The 18,891-nt window shown below is 35.0% G+C and overlaps 1 protein-coding gene across 3 annotated transcripts in view; it reads left to right on the top strand.

The window, feature by feature from the left end:
* Positions 1-564: 564 nt before the first annotated feature.
* LOC115448506 (ceramide transfer protein) overlaps positions 565-18,891 on the top strand; it is a 44,480-nt gene continuing 26,153 nt past the window's right edge. For 2 of the 3 annotated variants that reach the window (XM_037439137.1, XM_030175933.2), the window contains exons 1-6: positions 565-962; positions 1,128-1,244; positions 4,972-5,071; positions 6,505-6,672; positions 8,204-8,354; positions 11,517-11,577. In XM_037439137.1, coding sequence (XP_037295034.1) covers positions 744-962; positions 1,128-1,244; positions 4,972-5,071; positions 6,505-6,672; positions 8,204-8,354; positions 11,517-11,577 — 816 coding nt within the window. In that variant the 5' untranslated portion in view covers positions 565-743. The remainder of the gene's footprint in view (positions 963-1,127; positions 1,245-4,971; positions 5,072-6,504; positions 6,673-8,203; positions 8,355-11,516; positions 11,578-18,891) is intronic. The other variant, XM_030175935.2, reaches the window with a different exon arrangement.

Genomic DNA, 18,891 nt, shown 5'->3' with positions numbered 1-18,891 from the left:
ATAAATCACAAGTTTATACCACAGACGTATAAGAACACAAGCAAGTCGGTCGTATGAACCGAGGCCAATAACTATACATACATAACACAAGTCAATTATTATTTGAGCTCAATATAAAGTAGGATAAAGTTTCCAAGCGATCGTCGCGCAGTTTATAGTTTTTGAATGTAATGAGTCATCATAGCGCGATACTTTAATATGTTCTTTCTCTGCATTTAATATAGTGCAGCTTTTTTTGCTTTTCCGAATCATATTTTATTTAAAACTTTTATCTGAAGTTGGATAATAAATAGGAGTTTATGAGAATTTAAGCATACTTATTATTTTAGAATGACATTTGCATGCAGTGCTTCGTGGTTGTTTAGATTTTCAGTTGTGCACAGCAAAGTTCTTTTTTATACCAATGCAAATTATTACGTTATTAAAAAAAAAACATAACATAGTAAATCTATATACAAAATCTTAAACGATTTCGGAATCTTCTACTACAATAATATTACATAGCGTGTTGTACAGTGTACTATGGTGTAGAACTACCCTTGTTATCACAGTCACAGCAGTCACCGCATCGCAGTGAAGTGAGTGACATTTTAAAGACGTCATATCTAATAATTGACAACCCTGATAAGAAACGTCAAAAAACAGCAACAGTTTCGTTGGTTTATCGAGAATTTGATAAAATCCATTATTTTAATTTCTTTGTTTTCATTTTGATGTCACAATTCAGGTAGACTTATTGCAACATGACGGAGGAAAATATAACTGTGAGTGATAATTCGGATTTAGAAGAGGGCGGAAATCCCGAACTTCGTGGATACTTGAGTAAATGGACAAACTACATTCACGGTTGGCAGGACAGGTTTATTGTTTTGAAGGATTCTACGCTATCGTATTACAAGAGTGAATTGGATAGTAATCTTGGATGTCGCGGTGCGTTATGCTTGAAAAAAGCTAAAGTGAAGGTGATTATGCATACATAAATATTGAGTAAAAAGTTGTGCCCTTGCCACAGATAGTTTTTTTTATCGCGATTTCTTGTTGAACAAATACTGCTCATTGGCGCGTCGATCATACGATCCATGATTGCGATGTGGAACCTTGGAGTGTTATTTTTATGATTTTTTCAGCCTCACGAGTTTGATGACTGCAGATTCGATGTGTCCGTCAATGATTGTGTTTGGTACTTGCGAGCGACCAACCCGGAGGAAAAGCAGCAATGGATCGACGTACTCGAGTCGTTCAAAGTGAGTTCATTATGTTAATAATGTTGTGTGTAAACATTTTCATGCTTATACATTTTCTATATTGATTGATGACATTTGTATTGTGCATTATTCAATAAATTACATGTATGTTCATTAATTATGCTGGTGATAAGCAATGACTGCCTTTATCAGAGGTAGATATATATTTATTTTAATATATCTGCTATAATAATATATATCATTTGCAATAAATATACCTGTTTTAAATATTTTATTGTTGTTGTTCATAAAATATTACAGTTTATTTACATTAATTTGAAGATTATTAATTGCTAATAACTTTTAATATTGTAAAATAAAATTGAATATTTGAACTGTAATTTACTCAGAATGGTAAATCTAATTGAGTTCATGAATTGTAAATGGCAAGTAATGATATAAAGTCTATTTTATTATTACTAACTGAAACAATATAATTGTTTTTTCAAAAATATACTACAATAAGTTTCTCTTATAATAGATGTAAAATAAAAAAAGCATACATTTAGAACAAAATAAATAAAAGGTCATTTTAATTTTACATGTTTAATGCTGTAACTACTCTAAAAAAAAAATTTTGGGGCGGCATTATCACACTTGTCAGAAATACATGTGCCCGAACCATATTTGCACAAATGTGCACTGATTATAGAATTTGATAACTAAAACCAGGACTATTGGTGAAAATATTTGTTATTAGTTGATAATTTTTGGCACAATGTTAGCAGACATAGAGACTAGTGTATAATTTCATTTATTAACATAATGTTGAATTGAATCTGTCTAACACACACTATCTATCAATCAGGATATTATGTATTAAATATTGTAAGGAATGTGCTATCAAATACTCAAACCATGGTGTAATGACATAATGATTCATTGGCTAAAATTAAAATGTACTGTGTTTAATTGTATCAATTATCATTCTTTATCATTCACTTGACTTTGGTCTAATTGAGTTTCATTCTATTTGGTAGGTGATGTTTGGCTGTAATCATTTTTATTTTACAGTAGTATTTGCTTAGCCATCAGTCCTTACTAGAATTTACGTTCCACTGTGTATTTTATTGCAAAAAAAGTATCAAAGCCAATGTCTTTTAACCAATTTTATATTAGTAGGATTGTATGATGTCTTCCAGTTAATATGGTTATTTTGACCGAAAAGTACTATTATTTGTATTTTGATTCTTGCTGTATTTTGGTGATAGTATGCTGGTTGCTAAAGCTATTAAACTTGGCCTTGAATTCAATCGAGTTACTAATTCAACCATTATTAGTATATACATTGCTAGTTACTGATATGCCAATTTATAATAATCATCCAGGTAAAACAGCTAATTATAATTATAGAGTACAATATCAGTACTGAGAAATGTGTCTGCTAGTTATTACAAGAACTGAAATAATATTATCTATTATGTTGATAACTTCGTATTTATCTATAATCTTGATGATTGTCTTTGACCAAACTTAAGTTTGCGGCTTTGTTTCTTGTTTTTTTTAGTACAATTTTTTTGTAATTTACATGATTCTGGTACATATGTCCCACTTTCTTTATTGTCATGTACTCCAAGTAGAATGCGTAGGAGTAGTTCAGATGGTCAGGATAATTATATTTACTATTGATCAATGCAGCATCCCTTGCTAGAGGATACACTCTATAGGCACTTTGCTGTGCTAAACAAATCATGGTATTGTTACAGATAAGCAAAAATTAATTTATCTTAATAGTTTTACTTCAGTCAATTGGGCTCAACACGGCCAGGTGTCCTATTTTTGGGTTTGCAGGTTTATCATAATTTCATGTATACTTCTAATATGATTTACTCAGGGTTTTGATTATCTAAACATTTTTTTTCTAAAATACAAACCAAAGGTACTTGCTATGCAGACCTCATGTCAGTGTAATAAGGAAAATTGAAAAAAAAAGACAATTAGAATTGTAGTAACATAGTTGGAATCGTCAAGTATGTTCTTTGAATCGTTAAAAACGTTTTCTAATATATCCATTTATCTTTTGTGATAAGCTTTTATTGTGTAATAATCCGGATATGTTGATGTGTAGAACATATTTTTATTAACTATGTATAATATGATAAACCACTGTATGCTGCTCAGTTTAATTACTTTTTTAAAGCAAATTATGAAACGTTGGTTGCGCTATCATAAGCTTACTTATCTCAGAATTGTAGAGGTGAAACTAGAACATGCACAGTTCTACGAGATGATGCCCATCCCATGATTACATAGGCGAGCCTATCGCTATATCGGACATGAATTGCAATCTCTAGCAATGTACTATGCTTTCGATTGAGAATTGACACATTTTTTTAAATCTAACTCAAAATCAATACAGATCCATTAGACCAAAAAAGCAATTTCACTATCAAGGACATTACATGATAAACTTCAGACAAACTAGAAATATATTAGGGGTATTAAAATAACTAATTGATCTATGTGCTTTACAATTATTATATTCTATCAACTTCATCGGTTGACAATGCTGGTGCTCAACCTCAGTAGTAGAGGAGATAAATATGGGGCTGATATTATATTATATTAAACATTTTATCAGTCAATATGAAAATAGATTGGATGTTTTTATGGGATTCTAATGGGCTGATTCATATGAAATATTTTACTTGTAACCGTTTATCATTATCTGATATTTGATTAGCGACTCACGTGTAGTACCTGATAAGAACTATGACTGTACTAGGACACATGTGAGGATAAGTGACTCAAATGTATGTTTATTCATTTTGAAATTACATAAACATAATATACAAATATGAGATTTGTTTAGGAAATGATCTGTTTATTCAGTTTTGCAGTGTATATGCAAGCGGCTATAATGTTGTCTTTAAATTGAACCATTGTTGTAGCTAGTTATCATATTCTAATAAATGTTATATGCGATTGCGACTAATTGATTAGGAAATTATAAGTTCGATTATGAACCTTACATCGTCTTCAACAGATATCTTTTTATTTTTTCCGACAACATTTAAGATGGAGATTACCGTCGGTTTTTTACTATACGTTAACTAGCAGAAAACACGTACGGGTCTAGATAAGATTCGAGTTATCACATTTTAAATAGGGATTACAAAGATATCTAGGCGGCGTTAATTGTGATTATATTATTCAAATTACTTTATAATTTGTTTTCAGCCTTGACCTTGTTTCTTATTGCTCTTTTACATTCTGTTAAGAATACCCGTGCAAAATTGAATGCTTCTAGAGACACTGTATTGAGTCGAGGTTTGATATTATATCAATTAGTTTGAGGATTTTATTATGTGGTTTTTATATTATACTAGCTTTTGCTCGCGGCTTCGCCTGCGTGTAGGAGTTTTCCGGGATATTTTTTTTTTCGACTTACTTGATATGTATCGTTATACCATGACCAAATTACACAAAATCATTATAAATTGTAACGTATGTGTTATGCTGATGTATAACCAATATCGCTGTAAAGTTTCATCCAAATCCGTTTAGCAGCTTTTTCGTGAAAGAGGAAGAAACATACATCCATCCTCACAAACTTTCGCATTTATAATATTAGTAGGATTCAGATAAAGAAAGGTAAAATGGATGAAAACACCCACAAATTTATCAATTATCTTTATCAAGATTCTGTGTTCGCATACTTACGTTACCAATCGATATACAATCTAAATTATTGATTTATTATAATGTATTTGTTCTTCTGATTCAGGTCGAATCAGGATACGGAACTAGTTCAGACAGCAGCTCCAATGGCGGAGGATTACGGAGACACGGCTCGCTCACATCACTACAGTCCACGGGGTCGCATGGTACGTCATTTACCGCTCCTAAAATTGATTGATACTAAAAGTTCATTTTAAAAATCTATGGTCTAAAGATGGGGGAGTAGTGATGTGTTGAATCACGATTTATGTCACTTCATACCATGCTGATAATATATTATGGTCGGATTCTCGAAATTTAATCGTGGCTTATCGCTATCATTTAAGTCACTAAAATTTATTATTTTGTATATATGTAAATGCTAATTAAATATTTCTTGAATGTAACATTTTATTAGTGTTATATACTATACCTACTTTATACCTTTGAACTGCTTTTAAACAGAACAGTACTTGAGTTAGGTACTTGCTCATTCTTCTCCGGTGGAAGCTGTTTTCCGAATTGGTGGTAGAGTAAAAATTGTAAATAATATTTGACATTGTACAGATTCAAATAAACTATTTCATTTCATTGTTTGCGTTCTTTGAGCATTAAAGTTGGCTAGCTCCCTCTATCGATAGATATGTATCGCTTGTAACGTATTATAAAAATTAATAAGAAACTTTATTTATTGGTAACAAAAACTGGCGATAGGCAGGCGCCCTTTCACAAGGGACAGAACACACATGGTGACAATCGGATGCTCTGTTGCACTTCTGCCTACCCCTTCGAGGACAACGGCGTGATTATAGTGTAATATAAAAATACTCTGTTAGAGTCCTCAGCGTCGAACTACATTTTCCAACTTGTTATTCTTGGATCTTATTTCAATATCATTATACAGTGCAGATGATAATGTAAACATTTTATCTTGTTCTCAAAACTAGACCACGAGGAAAATGTATATAAAACCAGTTTGTCTTAATATCAATACAAATGAGGTTTTATTATTGTTTTCGTAATTAGTTGAATATGAGCTATTTTTAAACGGAATATTTAATGTTTTAAAACGTGAATCCGTTTAGTATATTTTGAGAAAATCGATAACATACAGACAGATAGAAAAGGGGACTTTGTTATATAATACACGTATAGATGTACAGATATTGGCTTGTTACAATTTCATTATATGTAAAATTAAAACGTGCTAATCATTAGAACTATAGTCCGTTCAGAAAGAGAACCGTCGTGGGATTTTAGGTCGCTTCTATACTTAATTACTTTTTTTTTGTGTTTAGGTTTGGTATATTCCTATACAAAAATCCCTTAAAACAACACGCAAGATCATTTATATCAAAGCAATTCGACATGAGAAATAAGTTTAACATTTACCGTATGGCGTGGAAGGGTTGCTATATAAAAATCGTAAAATTAGTTTACTTTTCGGCCACTACGGCTCTTTCTGAACAAACTATACTTATTACTCGAATTCTAATACGAAGCGGCACTGACGCAGTGATTGAACCCGAAAACAAAAAAATAATTAAATATATACAAAATTAAATGCATTTCCCTTAACTCCCACCCGTATCATTCGCAGGACGCACGACCCGCCGGCTCATCGAAAAAATATCCGAACTGGAGACCTACAACGAGCTGTTGTCGAAGCAGGCAGTTCAATTGCAGCAATACTTCGACATGTGCATCGCTTCGTATCCGCAGATCGACGACCTGAACGAAGCGATCGATGCTGTCAAACTCGCTGATGGTAATATTTTTGTATTTTTTTTATACGTGCACTGCACCTGATGGTAAGTGGAGTGGGGTCTAAAAGAATGTCGACTGATGAGAGATGATTACCCCTCGGCAGTCGACACAATGATACCGGTCTGTTGGAACCGGATTTACACAGACTGTTCCCGGTACGCGACACACTTACGTGGGGTACTATGGCGGGTTTTAACACGTTGTATATGGTACGCTATATGGGTGGATATAAAATATATCCTACCACCAGCAAAATTTTCTTTTAGCTGGCGTTTTCTCGGTCTATTAGTTTCTGGTACGAACTTGGATTTGGTTTGGCACAGTCAGAATATGTTCTGAAAATATCTGACTACATTTTATATCTCTGAAAAATATACAGTATATTTTATTTCCGGAAAGGTTTTGAGCGCGTAGAGGTGCGAGAAAAATTGCGTTATTATATAACAATATCAACATAAAAATAGTTTTCAGATTTTATTTAGGTTTTTTATGTTTTAATATTCTCTTCATGCCACGTTTTAAAAACTTTGTAGCCTTCGTGGTCACGGAGTGGACTGAGGTATTGGTCGTCCGAAAAATCACTTACAATATCTACCGACATTTTACAATTATATATTTTTTTTCGCAAATCTGAAAATTTGTTTTATTTCGATGTAAAAATAAGAAATTATCTTTTTTATCTCTACTATATTGAGTAGACATAGCATTATAGTATTTTTTCATCTTAATAACCATGCTGTATTTTATATCATTTATTGAAATAGGATCAAACGTCCACATAAACCGACATACGCATTTTAAGCACACAAATTGTAATAGACTTACTCATACATTAACACCCGTACACACTAAATATTACGTCACTATTTCGTAATGAATATCGTTTGTTTATACCAGTGATAATTTGACGCAGTTTAACGACCGGAATCCAATTCAAGAGCACGTAAAATTTTTGTCAGTCATAAATAACGTGATGATTGTGTGATTGTGAATGTCATAAAGAGATGACTGCCTAAAACACTACGATTTTTTTTTATGTCCTAGATTTCATCAAACGATTAAATGACCAGAAAACGTTTATTAAAAATATCGAACTTTGTATAAAAACATATCGATTTATCGATGATTTAAACATAGATAAATCGATTTTTTTACTGTATATCGCGCGCTGTTCCCCTAAAGTTAGACATGGGATAAACGTCTATTCCAAGATTAAAAAATGGCACCTGACACTCAGGAATATTGTAGCTTCTTATTACTGAAAAGTACTATTTATTAATATTATACTTACCTCCTACATCTAGTTTATTAACAATCTTAACCTATTAAAATCGATAATATTTTATTTTATTAGGACATCCAGTGGCAATTACAATAAAACTTATAACTAAATAAATCATTTAAGAAAAACACGTGTTAAAGGCATTACCTTCAGGCGTCACAGCATCACTTTTTGATACTTAATCGATTTATTTTGTTATCGATTGAATCGATATAAGGTTCGTTGGTATAGATCGTATGGTGTGTTGCAGGTAACGCGCTGAGCCTGCACGCGGGCGAGGTGCGCGCGACGAGCGCGTCGTTCCGCGCCACGTGCGGCGCCACGCTCGCCACGCTGCAGCACTGCGTCGAGCTGCTGCGCCGGCGCGAGAAACAGGCGCGCCAGGCCGAGGAGCTTTACATGTGCGTTATAATACCTGGGGCAATAGCTAAGGTGTCTTTCTACAATCGCTAACGTTAATAAAAAACAAAAAAAAATATATAAGGGAGTGACATATTATCCCAACTATAACTTTATCGCAACGGTATGTCATTCCCATACACAAAGCGTTAACGATTTTAGAAAGTCATAAAAGCTACGACCTTAACCCTGTAACCTAATGTCTCGGTGGTAATAGTATTGTACCGGCCCTATATCTTGCTGCCTTCCAGTGGAAAAGGGTCCATTTAACTCGATTCCTGCCGGCTTCCCTTTCGTAACTTATGTAAGACATAATTATCATTAGAACTATTTACAGACTGAATTTATGCATATTATTAGTACTAATATTTTGTGGAGGGTTAGCTTCCGGAACATTTTACATTTCGCCTCTGCTGCCTCCTCTATTAAGGACGTTTAGGCCATTACGCTGACTTGCCTTAACTTTGGAAGCCACTGAGCTAGTGTAGTTGCGATTTGTCTTGAAATCTTTAGGGAAGCCTATATTTTGCAGTAGATTTACTAATGATTAAAATGCTAAATGAAAGTACTTCCTAAACTTATTACTTATTGTCTATTTAAAGCATGTAGCTTGGTATTCAATTCACGTAATCTATCGATATTATCGATAATGATAAATAATTTGCAGAATGCAAAATACTGAAATTTTATTTATATCGAACGTTAAATCTTGTTTTCGTCTGTATATGTATTATCAAGAGTTGACTGTTATTTTATTTTTAAGGTTATTTTTGTTGTATACTAACCCCCTTAACAAAGCTGAACAAACTGCAAGCTGTCATATAAACAAAACTGAGAAACAGACGTGTTATCACAGCAATGCTCCATCCTTAGATAAATAACGTCTATGAGTAAGGGGGTAAATATATATAGCGCATATTGAATTGTTGAAGAGATTCATTGCGTTAACCGCAACTCACGCACTGAATTTGTAACGATATTCCAGTGACGTGGATTCCTTCAAGATTTTCCTTAATCGTACGTGTCTGATGCAAGTTTACACGAATTTAAATTCTGTACATTATTCAGAGAATTGTAATTGGAAACATAAAATTTGTTGGTCATTTTGATACTTTAAATGATTTTAAGTCTCCTAATGTCCAGTAGTTACTTCCTATAGATATATTGTGACGTTATTTTATGCGAGGCAAAGTGTTTACTTTTTTAAAAATAAAATGCTTTATTCATCACGTAGGCGAACATAGTTGCACTTATGATAAGTCACTTTGTCCTTTGAGGTGTCCTTCTGCACTAGTAAGTGACCAGAAAGAGCGTTGATTGAAGAGTAATGTTCCCTGGACAATTATGCCGGCATATTTAAATCCGTATACGCAGGCTGATTTCGGAACGCGACATACTTACGTGGGCCACTATGGCCGGTTTCGATATTCCTAATTTTGGGCGGCAGATCTTTTGGAGGCCTTTTTACCCAACTGCCGAAAGAGAGTAATGCTTTCTTGGTTCCTCTTGCAAGTGCGATGCCTTTTGCAGTTCCCTATTCCTAAAGCTCTGGTTTCCTAAAACAGCGGTACCGTCATAAAGCGGCAGTAATACAGCGGTGAATGACGTCACTACAACGTTGATTATATAAACCAAATGTCGTGGTTTCCTAAAGAGCGGTATTTGACACCGTAACGTCAAAAAGCGGTACCGCCATTTGCGTGACGGCCGTCTTGTCGGTGTCGAATAGTTTCTTGAACGTTTTTCTCGATAGCGGTGAAGCCTTTTTTGTATTGTTTTGACGGGACGACAAACGAAATGAGTTCCAACTCCAACTGGAAAACGGGGACGACGAAATTTTAATAGATTTCGTACATACCCATGAGTGCGAGATGCGTACGAGTACTACTCTACTAGTGCTCATTCACAAATCCGTCGCTCCTTCTCCACAAGGCATTAATTTCATTACAATGGATGAGCATCCATACATTCATGCAGGCATGAAGTAGCTTGCATCTACTTAAATGAGCAAGGCCAAATATATAATTAATTTCGCGATCATCTATGTTTTAGGTCTGTTAAAAATAAATAATTTTAAATAAAGCATAAATTAGAATATTATTGTATTGACTTAGGAATCTACTTAATAAGTATAAATAGCTTTTTCTGGGCTTATTGAATTTTTGTGCTTGTTGTATGGTTTGTAACTCAAATCATATATTATGTGGTAAGTTCGTAATCAAATAATACTAGTGTAAGGCGAAACTATTCTCTGAATTTCTCATCATTATTTTGTAGACGGCGACGTACTAAAATCTCAAATACACCTTCTGTACCAGTTTTAATTAAATCATCTTTCTCCATACGACTATTTTCCTCTTCTGATGATAGTTCATACACCAAGTAAATTATTAATGCTATATCAAGGTCGTCCTTTTCTCCCCTATAACAGATACGACTTGGTGGCCGTAACGGTGATGGAAATGTCCACGTGTCGTCACCGTAAAAACGGCCGTCTTTTTGAGTCCAAATATTGCGTCCGTCATGTGACGGCACCGCTATTTTAGGAAACCAGAGCTTAAGGCCACCACTGCCGTCCAATGCTAGGAACCTATCATTAAAATTAAACTATGTTTCGGATCATATCGCCGTTTTTATATTTTAATTTTCTCCCGACGTTTCGAAGACTTTGCAGCCTTCCTGGTCGCGGGGCGGACATAAAAACCGCGATACAATCCGAAAATTAGTTTAATTTTAAGAAATCATTAACCTACCATATCTAAGCTATGAAATCAGGTATAAATACAGTCGTAACTTTTCACACGGCCGTGGGCCTACCTCTGAACATTTAAAGCGATTTAATTATAGCTTATCGACTAATGTACATTTCTGGTTTGTGAAAACCTTCATAATTATAAATAATTGTTTGTGTATCTTTATGAAGTCATTATTGTTGCGTTCACGCAGCTACATACTTTTTAATCGATTTGAAAAAGGAATTTAGTGATTTTTTTTTCTGGCTAAAAATTGATCTCAGTTAATGCCTAAATGAATTTCAATAAAATTGTTTTTAAATGAATGCTTCATTCAGCTAACTTTGGTAATTTATGTAAAAAAAATACTGATATTAAATGCGTCATTCTGAAAAATATAAATATAATTGAAGTTATTTTTTGTTGTTGCAGGGCTCTGAAGAATCAATTAACTGAAGCCAGACTTGCTTCGAAACCGGGTCCCGATCACGAGGTGAGTACTTTTTATACTATCGCTACAGTCTATATTAATATACAGACAGCTTCGGTGCCGTAGTTGTATTTGTACACGGTACGAGTACGCGTTGAGGTTCGAATCCCGGGTAGAGCCAAAATATTTGTGACTGTTTTTCTATTTTAAAAACATGACTCAGTCACACGGAGTCAGGAAGTTGGAGGTGTGATACCCCCGTGCTTCGAAAAGCAAGTAAAGCCGTTGGTCCTGCGCCTGATCTCTCCCCGGTCATGTCGGATTGCCGTCTCACCGAACTATGAGAGTGAAGGAACAGAGAGTGCACCCGTGTATTGCGCACACACTTGTGCACTATAATATCTCGTACGTACTTAGTTGATTTCCTTTGAGATTGGCCGTCGTGGCCGAAATTCGGTTAGAAAGGATCAATCATTAATATACAGTCATAAATATACTATAAATATGATTAATATCAGTCTGTCATCTAAGTTTAGGCGGGGCAGTCCGTTTTTTGTACACTGTTTCTAATTTTCTACTTGCACGCTCTGTTACCGTGTACATCTTTACGTAAGCTTAGCTTAAAATTAGTTCTAATTTAAAACCGCATTTATGCAGACTCGTTAAAATATGATACTGAACCCAGCATAATTCAGACCAATTAGTGAACCAGACATAAGTGCTGTCATCAAGTGACTTATTTACTACTACTTATTTTAATTCTAAAATTGACACACCAACAGCATATGCACTAGAAAAATTACAGGAAATGACAATATCGTTTAAATTTCTGATGCACATGCCTGTTCATGGTATGTACAGCGATCACAAAACAAGAGTAAATAAATTATTTTAAGTATGCAAACACCAGCAAGTGATAACCTACATACAACTAAACTATACTATAAGTAGCTACAGTCCAATTCAAATAATATATAAATAATCAAAATAATTTATACCTTGAATATAAAACTAACCTAAATGCTCTGATGTTGATGCGATGCAAGTATCAAGAATGTTTTTACTAATATGATATTGGCGATTCCTTGACGTAACCGACTAGCTTATTATTTGCTTCGTACGGGAAGTTATTTTGAATGTAAAGCGAAGGAGGGAGGAAGGAACGTATAATGACATTTCTCGTAACACACCATTGTAATGTTACCAAGAATCATATTATACAAAGCCGTTTGCGCCTCGTTTTGTTTACAATAGTTGATGAAGGCAAACGGAAAGTTTCTTGAGTACTACTTGTCTGAGGGAAGGGATGTTCATTATTATGGTATTGTTTAACTCATGAAAATGAAAATTATTTTTATTTAACACAAAACATCTTATACGTATCGAATATACAAAGTTCGTACTTTGTATTTTATAGTAATGTACGAAATTAATCAGTGTATTGACAACGGTCCCTACACTAGGCAAGCCTGTATCACAACGAGTACCTTATTTTATTCGCAAAGACGCGCCCCACTACTTTCCCTAATCGCTTATAGTAGCATGAGTGCATCCGTGATAGAAAAAAGTATGGGATTATGAATCAAAAGTTTTGTGTAGTGAGTATCAATTTTAATTGTGACGTTTTTGTCATTTACGCGGTATTGCCCTTTCCCGGCGCTATCCATTGCAGAATGTGTTATCTATAAGATGAGGGGTTTGCGGTTACTTTCCAGCATATGGCAAGAGGTGAGATTATGCGAAATTCATATTATTTTTTTCCTTCTCTATTGTTTCCTAGAAGCTACTATTTCGATACAAATAAATAACGACTTGCAAATTAAAAAAATCTTTAGCTTTCAATCAAAGGGCGAGGCAAAAATTAATCCAACTTTGAGCATTCCAACCGTTACAGAAATTTTATTCTATTTTCAAATTTTTATCTTTAGACTCTCCCATATTCGAAGATTTGTTCCTATCTATAAAATATCGACATAAAAGTTCTGCAAAGGTTAACGGTACACAAGCTATATTTAAAACAAAATTCCACCACAAACACACCATCATCCATGTCTGCGTTGTGTGTACTTGGTCTCATTAATCATGATAATCGTAAGGGGTATATCGTTATAACTTATAGTATACGGCATATTTTCCCCTCACACACGGCCCGGCCGCCGCGCGCAACGGACGTGCGTGCCGCGCTCCCGCACATTTCAAATTACGAACACCGTTTCAGTTCGTAAACGTGATTTTATCACTGGCCTTGGTGTAAAATTAGTTTCGATTAAATTGTGTTATGTTTTTGTGAGTTTTTGTATAGTCTGTGGCACCATGAAGTTCAAAATTTTGAAAAAGTTACTGCATCAGGTGAGCGAGCTCTCGTATCAGTGGCGTTGACTGTTTGTTTATGGAACGCGTTCTGTATTGTTGATATAAGTTTAATTATCTCTATGTAAACATTAAAAATATGATTAACGTCTGAAATTAAGTATGTGCTGGTGAAGAAATTACAAATCTGGTGATTTTAATAATTTGGTTGCTATAAATATTTTATGTAAATAAAAATTATTGACACAAAAAAAAAACATAAAATGAAGGTAGTCCTAAAATTCGTAGTGCTTAATTATTTTGTAAACGTAATTTTTTTTATTCTTGTCCCGAGTACGAATTACGACTTGTCGTACCATATGTCCACTTCGAGCGGTGCCTACATAGTACCCTCATACTTTTAAAACATGTTTTTGAAAAACCTCTATCTCCCTTCGACGCAGGAGCCGACAAAACAAGTAAATTCCCCTATAGGGAAGGAAGTATCGTAAAAAAATACTTGTTAAAAAATTTTATTCGTCAAGTAAAGATAATTTAGAGATCGAAGATCCAGGAAACAGCTTAGTTTTTGTCCCGACACAAAAATATCATTTTTGTGAAACATTTTCTCGGCAACCATTCACGCGGGCGGAACTTAGCCGCGAGCAAATGCTAATAAGTATAAACAAGATACCGACTTCAGCGATATTTTCATACTAGCTTTTGCCTGCGGTTCCGCCCGCGTAATAAAGTTTTTCCGGGACAAAAATTTGCCTATGCCCTATAGAACTCGGGAATAATGGAGCTTGGTATTAGGGAATAAAATATAATCGGTTTAGTAGCTCCTTAGTTTAGCGTGTTCAAACAAACAAATTCTAAAGCTTTATAGATATAGATAATTACGTCGGAAGTTCTAAAAGTACGTAACTACAAAACTATGCAATACATAACAGAAAAGAAAAGAAAATAACTCAATACATTGTATGCAAATTGAACCTTGCGATATATATTTTAAGGCATAAAATGTTCCGTCCATTTAACTCGCAAATTACTAATCCGATTAAAAATATATTACGCGCTGCTCAACTTTAATCATGATAGTTGGAAAGTTATTTAGTTCCAATCCTTACAGGGTTTGGATTTAAGGTACATTCAACGTTTTCTAACATTCTCGTAAATTTAGAAACCTATTGGGTACCTACTGAAATTACTACCTTAATGAATACCATCTATAAAAATGTTTTCGAGTTAAATAATATACAAGTTTAAAAAAGGATAATGTCTTTGGCATTTTGTGTTGTTATAAAGTTTTGTCTAACGATATTGCTTTATTAGTTTATTGGTTGTGAATTGTGGGGTTCCCGTTTCAATCCAGGGTCCTAATTATCACGTAGCAGACAATTATGTTTATATCTAAATAAATAACCACACACATCACGCTTTTATCCCCGAAGGGGTATGCAGAGGCACAACCAGGGCACCCACTTTTCAAGTGTGTTCTGTAAAGGCGATTTGAGGTTTTTAATTTGTTCAATTATTTCTGTGCGTATACATGCAATGCATTGTAAGTCGCATGCGATATTAATAATGTCCTAATTATTATGATCATGCGTCCAATATTCATATTACAAACAATACTATGTCTAGTTCACATTAATCCGTGCTTCATTAGCACTAGCACTGAACTCTTTAAAATTATTTCAATTTCAATTAGAAGCAGGCGAGTTGTCCGGCATTGGAATTTATGCTTGATATGACATTACATTCATTACATCATGGGATGGAAATAAAATGGTATACAATGTGTGTACTTGCACTTTGGACAATGTTTCTCTACCAGTAATAATAAACTTGAGTCTATTTGCTTACTCTTTGGGTCTCTGCTTACTCTATCGGCTCTTCTACGTGGAGTTCTACGAGGTACTGTTTGAAATGACACCGTCATCTCCGTTTTACCACCGAACTACTCGGAGGAAAGTTCATCCATTCAAGAAAATGCATTTATAATTTACGTAGATCTATGAAACCTAGATAAGAAAAAAGTTCGTTAAATGCACATTCCAAATCAGTAATAAAAAAATTGCCTTTGATTTACTATCCTCTCGATTGGTACGGTGGTGCTGTCAGTACTGTGCACTTCCTGAGATCTTTTTTACCACGTACGTGTTTATTAATTTTCTTCCGCGGTCTTTTCTTAGCCCCGTGACTGTCTTTCTTGAAAAGCAGGTTTAAATCGTTTTCTGATAGGCAGTGAGTTGGTTGTGTTCTACGCACTGCTGAAGTCCATGGGCGTCAGCAACCACTTACCATCAGGTGGGCAGTTAGCTCGCCTCCCTTCAGAGGCAAGGTAACAAAAAAACTTACACGTACCAGTGGCGAAAGGTGAAATTTACCGAAAGGAAACCCAACTTAACATATAAGTACTAATAATATGCATAAATGTGGTCTGCAGATCGTTCTAACTTCTAATGATAATTAGATTCTACATACACTATGTATAAAGGGAAGCCGGCAGGAATCGGGTTATGTGGACCCTTCGCCGTTGATATGTACTTAGGTGCGTCCGAGGAATAGTATAATAATAATATCAGCCCTGTATTATATACTGTCCCACTACTGCGCACGGGCCTCCTCTACTACTGAGAGGGATTAGGCCTTACTCCACCACGCTGGGCTAGTGCGGATTGGTAAACTTCACACACCCTCGAAAATTCATATTTGCCCTGGGTTTTGAACCTGCGGATATTCGTGTCGGCAGTCCGTTCCACAACTAACTAGGCTATCGCCGCTTACAATATTATAATAGTATGTTATTCATCAATATTATCAGAATATTCAACGGAAAACATTATCGCGACAACCTGCAATACAGCTCCAATTGCATATTAGGATTTAATCACCCATTTTAAACGGAACGATGCGAGTAACTCATGTAGTTAGTCATGGCCAGTGATGACTAACTCTGGATATTTTTACGACAGAAGTCGGGCAAATATCATGACTGGCCATTAAAAACAATGTCACAGGAATCGTCAGTGTCTTTTGTGGAGTGGTATGACCTCGGTCGAGCCGGCGTATTGACAGAAATTACTATGCACTGTTCATCTATGAAATTCTTTGGTTACTGCCTCGGTGGCGTAGTTGTATTGCGTGCGCTTTATGAGGCTCTGAGGTGTCGGATTCAAATCCCTGGTCGGGCAGTGATATTGGGTTTTTCTGTTCACTATCATCCCGAAATCTGGAATTTTGCCCAGCTAATGGCAATAAGCCCCATTACAAGAAACAGAAAATAGCTGGCGAAAAGTGGGCTTGAGTTACATCTCTGTCTACCCCTGACAAGGTACAGGCGTGATGCTATAACGTACTTCGGTATCCGTGATTACTATATGTTCTCGATACAAAGAATCGTATTCAACACCTATTAAAATGTGTTTTCATTACATTGTTTCAAGACAGAAAACAACACTAGAAAACGCATATCGCGATCAGTGACGCACGAAAGTAATATTTATTTTTATGAATACGAGAAAACTAATATACCTTATCGCCGTGAATTTCCCGTCATAACATTGTTGAAGTGTTTTACGACCGATGCGCGTGTTTGAACAGATGAAACGCGCCGTGCCAGTGAAACAATAATGACATAACAAATTGTAGCTCTGGCGAGTGTAGTTAACCCGGTTATCTGACCGAGTTTTGTGTACGTGTATGTAACGGCCGGTGCACACAGACGAATGGCCCGTCCAGACAATGGAATGGATGGGTTGTTGTTAATTTGACCTGTAGGGGGATGGGAGCTTAAAGGGTCAGTTGCTTGGGTGATTTAAATGGGGCAATAGGATATTTGATCAATTTTCTTTAGTTTTGCAAATTTACGTCAAATAAATTTTAAAAGCAGCGATAGCCTAGTTGGGTGTGGAACGGACTGCAAGACGAATGTCCGCAGGTTCAAAACCCAGGGGCACACACCTCTGACTTTTCTAAAATCATGTGTGTATTCTTTGTGAATTTATCGTTCGCTTTAACAGTGAAGGTAAACATCGTGAGTAAACCGGCACATCTGAGTAGTTCTCTATAGGAATTTCGAAGGTGTGTGAAGTCTACCAATCCGCACTAGGCCAGCGTGGTGGACTAAGGCCTAATCCCTCTCAGTAGTAGAGGAGGCCCGTGCTCAGCAGTGGACAAAGTATATAATACAGGGCTGATATTATTATTATTATTACTATTAAATTTTAACACAGAAAGAATTATCAAAATCGGTCAAAAAATAAACAAGTTATAAGCCTTTGAATTTTGAGAGAAGTTGAAATCTTAGTGTCAAGACATGCGAAAAGAAGAGCAATACGCGCACGTGACGTCATCGGGAATTACGATGCGTGTTAGAGAAAGAGATGGAGCGATATCTCCACTACGCGCCAACTCCTGCATACTGCAATATTTGAAATACGAATTAAATACTTCCACCTTTTTTCTTAACGAATTATAATTCGGTTTTCGTTCAGTTTGGTTTTCATTTGTTCATTCATTCATAATGCGGTTTTTACAGAAGGGTTTTCTTCATAATATTTGCTGTACGTATAGAATCATGTACAAAGTCGACCATAGCAAAACAAATATTGTAGGTGTGGTGCCAACGTTTATAAGTATTGGAGAATATTTTAAGATCTCTGGAAAGATGGACTGCTTGAAAATCATCTTTATGCTCATTAATTAAATTCGGTTTTTGGTTAATAGAACAGCACCACTCGGACGAGAATAAATTATCGTATTATAAACAACTAATTAAAGCGTAGTTCTATCACATAAAATATTTGCGATAATTGAAAGCATGCAGTTATCCTACAGTCAGTCTTATTGGATCTTAATACTTTTTAAAATCCCGTCCCGAACAAACTTTTCTTATTTATGTACAGTCAGCAACAAAAGTAGCCGAGCAAATAAAAAAAATAAATTAGTGTTTGACTTTTGTATCCGTATTAAATATGGTTTTTTCTTCGCTTAATTAATGTCACTGATTTAATTTTTATTACATAAAGAAGAAATAATATTTCGGTGGAAGTTAATGTGTAGAAGCGTTTTGAAGTTTTG

This window comes from Manduca sexta, chromosome 16 (assembly GCF_014839805.1).
Source record: "Manduca sexta isolate Smith_Timp_Sample1 chromosome 16, JHU_Msex_v1.0, whole genome shotgun sequence".
Lineage (NCBI taxonomy): Eukaryota > Metazoa > Arthropoda > Insecta > Lepidoptera > Sphingidae > Manduca > Manduca sexta.
The sequence above is the reverse complement of the archived record's forward strand: the minus strand, read 5'-3'. Positions and strand labels throughout refer to the sequence as shown.